This window comes from Nuphar pumila, chromosome 15, assembly GCF_984573655.1.
Source record: "Nuphar pumila chromosome 15, dmNupPumi1.hap1.1, whole genome shotgun sequence".
Lineage (NCBI taxonomy): Eukaryota > Viridiplantae > Streptophyta > Magnoliopsida > Nymphaeales > Nymphaeaceae > Nuphar > Nuphar pumila.
Window position 1 is genome coordinate 3,456,385 of NC_143263.1, and position 4,385 is coordinate 3,460,769.

Genomic DNA, 4,385 nt, shown 5'->3' on the forward strand with positions numbered 1-4,385 from the left:
ATGTTTCATTCGTTCCTGACCCCAAAGATATTTGCTTTGGAACTTGTTTTCCCAAAACCAAAATTAATGAATTTCTTCCCAATATTCGATAGCATGGTTTAAAATGTCTCTGAATTTTATGATTCATAATGCATATCATCATTACGAGGTAACAGGTAACTCCACTCCCGTGCTTCAATCAAATCTCTCTCTCTCTCTCTCTCTCTCTCTCTCTCTCTCTCTTCAAGCTTGGTTATCAACAATTAAAAGATAATAATAATAGTCATATTCACATCATCAAATGAGTATCCCCATCCTTGTAAATCACCCAATTTCAAAGTTCCGATCGATTTTCAGCCGCCAATGGCAGGAAGAGGAAAACTATACCACCCAAATCTACTAAACCCCTCCAAATTAAGCATCCAGATTTTGATTGCTCTCTCAATCCAACCATTTTGATAACAGTCATTCAGTAGCCAAATCCATAGAAATGATTTCCAATTTCAAGATGTGAACATTCTTGGCATCCCAAAAACTGATACCATCTCATGAGAACCCCCAAAAGAATGAACAGCCCCATCAGTTTCTATTAATTAAGTACAGCAAGGTTCAATGCTCCTGATAATTGGACATCACTCCCTTCCCCGCAAAAGCAGAAAGAAGCCCCCAGCCCAACATTTCCCACAACTATACCAACACCCCCAACAACAGAAAGAGAAAGTAACTCTACACTCGTCTCTACAAAACAAGCAGAAGAGAGGGCCAACCCCACACCTTCAACTCGTCCTCCTCTCCATCCTCTGGCGTTTACCGGCCGAGCTCTCGCCGCCGGTTCGCTCCATGACCGCCTTGAGAGCTTCCTGTATGCACCCGACTGCCGAGTCGCCGCCGGAATCCTCCTCTCCAGTGACGAAGAGCACATTGACCATCCTCCCACCGAGCGTGGAGATCTCGGCCTTGAGGGTCCGGAGGCGCAGCGTCTTGAGCGTCCTGATGAGCTCCGGCAGGATGTCCGTCCGGTCATCGCAGCAGAAGGACGCCCGGATCACTGACCTCCCGTCACCGGAAACCTTGTCGGAGAGCACGCTCACTTCGTCGGTTTCCGTCGGAACAAGGCTGAATTCGGCAAGCTCCGATGTTCGCCTCTTCAGCTCCTTCATGTGCTGGATCACCTCTGCTAGCAGTGATGCCTTGTCTGTCTGCCAATGAGACACAAGCAAATAATCAAAACACCCTTTATTTTTTTACATGATTTTCTTACTTCGTAGTTTTTTCTTGTTTGAATTTGCACCAACTTATCAGGAAATATGAGATTAAGTTGGGATATTGCTTGTCTAAAATGCAGTATCACAACTTAATCTCATATTTCTGGACAGGTTGATGAATCTAAACATGCCATTATTGCATGTTTGGCATGTAAAACCCAATATCCATTTAGTGTGCATAATGAATTTATTGTGTTTTGGCTATGGATTTGAAAACTCGTCCCATGGAACCAGAAATCGTTTTTTTTTTTTTACATGAAATACACAATATATCCGAACATTATGAACATAAAAACAAAGCACTCAAAAGTATTATTTAATAAGCTCAATTTCCCTTTCCTCCTTCCTTTGGTGGCATATTTAATCTCGAGATAAAACAAAATTTTATTAACAAAGTATCAATTTTGAGATTCTTAGGCATTGGTCAAGAATGGGTTTTCGGATTTGTTTTTGCGGGACGTGTGTGCCAAGGAACGAGACGAAATTCTAGTTTGAACTAGACGAACTAGGCATTCTTTTAGTGAGTGGCTGCAGTTTCAAAGATTCCCTTCATGACTGTTCCCATGGTGATCATGATGGTGTCTACGGGACCAGGAAAGAAGGGTGATGGTTCTACATTTTGATGGTACTATTTTTGCTATAGCTTTTGTGTCTTCCGGGGTGAATATTTCAGAGGGTTGAGGGAAAAGGACTCCAGCTTTCTGTCCCAACAAAAGGAAAAACCCTAAACCCAGAAAGCCTTCCAGTCTCTTTTGCCGTCTCTAACAGAGAAAAAGGAGAAAGGGAATGATGCTTAATGATGAGCATTAATGACCTTCGATCACAAAGTTTAGAGAGAGAGAGAGAGAGAGAGATGTTGTACTTTGGTGGTGTTGGGGAGGAGGCTCCTGAGAGTGGCCAAGTGGGAGTTGATCCTTTCCCTCCTCCGCCGCTCGGCCTCGCTGTGGCTCTTCGACGCGGCCGCCTTTGCGTCGAGATTCTCCGGCGAGGGGAGGGCGCTGCTCGAGACGTCGTGGGGGACCCGCCCGTGGAACCCCAGAAACCGGCCGGGCGCTGGCGGAACCGCGAGGCAGCCGCTCGGAATTCCTTGGTATTCTGGCTCTCCTCCTCCGGCGAAGGAGAACGCCGGAACGGACGGGAACACGACGTGATTGGCCGGAATTCTGACGTTCCCGTCGTAAGAAGACAGAAAACCACCCGCGGATATGGCCGGAATCTCACCCATCCCCGAGGCCGGCATCGGTCGGAAGTGGTCAGGTTGCATGGGCAGGCATCTCATTGTGGAAGAGCTGTTCTTTTTAGAGAGCGAGAGAGAGAGGGTGGTGGTCGGATTATTAAGGGGGGCTGGTGCTGCTGTTTTCCAGCGGGTGGAGGGATTTTCGCGGGGAATTTTCCGGTGGGAGCGGTTGGCAGAAAGGTGGGGGAGGATGGGTTGGAGTTGGAGTGCTTTGCTTTGAGCTGCTTCGGCTCCTGCTTTTTAAATCGCTTTTCCCAGGAGAATTACCGATCTGCGCCTGCTGTTTTGGACGTATTTACATTTTTGTTCCCATCATGCAAACGTCAGGATGCTGTGTCATTGATTTATTACTCTCTCTTGCCTATGGGTGGATAACGTGGGCCGGGTCCAAGTCGACCCGCGGGCCAGCACGATGGGCTTTAGTTATTTATTAATTATTAATAATATAAAATTTTAAAAATTAATTAATTGCATAGTAACTTAGTAATTATTATTATTTACCTAATTAATTACAGTATTTTTATGAAAACTAAAAAACTAATTAGTTAGATAGTTACACTAATTAATTGAGTTTGGGTTGGGCCAGCCCAGGCCCCGCTTCACATTAGACCATTTAGGTTAATGGGCCGGGTTATGTGCTGCTCTTTAAACCCAAGAACGTTAAGAACCAGGCCATTTCCAGCCCGAGCCGCACTTAAAGCCCAACAGGCCGAGCTTTAAACAGGCTCGGGCTGGGCCTGGATGCCCACCCCTACTCTTGGCCCTTGGATGAGCTCGTGTGGAATGTTAGTGTTCTTAAGCGGGTCGGACCCATGTCTGATCCAATCTGTTTCTCAAATCTCAATTGTAGGACATAATAGGGATGTCTATGGTCGGATGTAACCCAAATCCGAATATGAATTAGTCGGATTTGCTAGCCAAATCCGAATTCAGATTTGATAAAAAATTGGACTCGGATTCGGTATCAATTATGCATTGAAATCCGATTAAAACCTGAATCCAACTAAGATTAGAATCTGATTAAATGTAAATATTGGGTTTTAGATTTGTTGGATCCGGATTCGGTTTTATATTTTTCTATCCTATTCGAATCTGATTACATCAGATCCGATTAAGTCAAATTCGGGTAGGAGTTGGATCTTTGTTTGGTTGCTCTTGATCCGAAATCTCATACTTGTTTCGGCAAGGGACAAACGTGTCAATTGGAGTGCGGGTAGGGATGGCAGTGGACCGGGGGAAAGTGGGGCCCCGCCCCGCCTCGCCCCGTTTGGACCGGGGATGAAGGGTATGAAACGGGGATGGAGGCGGGGATGGAGGATAAAATCCATCCCCGCCGCGGAGGCGGGGCGGGGGTGGACGTGCACTTTTCCCCGTCCCCGCCACGATCCCCGCCCCAACCCCGCCCCCGACCACTTTTCCCCGCAATATCCCCGCCCCGCCTCATCCCCGTTTGGACCGGGTATGAAACGGGGATGGAGGCGGGGGTGGAGGATAAAATCCATCCCCACCGCGGAGGCGGGGCGGGGGTGGAAACCTTGTCCCCCGCCCCGCCCCACTGCCATCCCTAAGTGCGGGGGTGGACAGCTTCTGGTTGGGCCCACGCCTTAAAGTTTGAAAGGTTACTCAAAAGCATCATGACCATTCAGCAGGGCAGCCACTAGCCAGCAATGTGACGATTGTGGAATAAAGTTATTTTAAAATAATAATAATAAATAAAACTTTCCTTTTAGTTAGATGACAAAAAAGCTGATTTGGTGGATATTGCAACATTAAGGGGAAAAAAGCTCAAATAAACTTATATTATTTGCAGCTAAAATGGATTTATTTAGTTAAAATCAGTACACATGGTGGAAAATGGGGGGAAAACGAGAATATTGTGGCTATTTTTATTTCTCTATTTCTTA

The 4,385-nt window shown here is 46.2% G+C and overlaps 1 protein-coding gene across 1 annotated transcript; it reads right to left on the reverse strand.

Moving 5' to 3' along the window:
- Positions 1–470: 470 nt before the first annotated feature.
- On the reverse strand, positions 471–2,688 carry LOC149814161 (transcription factor bHLH30-like). The gene is made up of 2 exons (XM_089989741.1): positions 2,107–2,688; positions 471–1,178 (listed from the first exon to the last, which is right to left on the reverse strand). Exons 1-2 carry the CDS (start codon positions 2,521–2,523, stop codon positions 756–758), a joined length of 840 nt encoding a protein of 279 aa, XP_089845867.1. The 5' UTR covers positions 2,524–2,688; the 3' UTR covers positions 471–755.
- Positions 2,689–4,385: the final 1,697 nt, after the last annotated feature.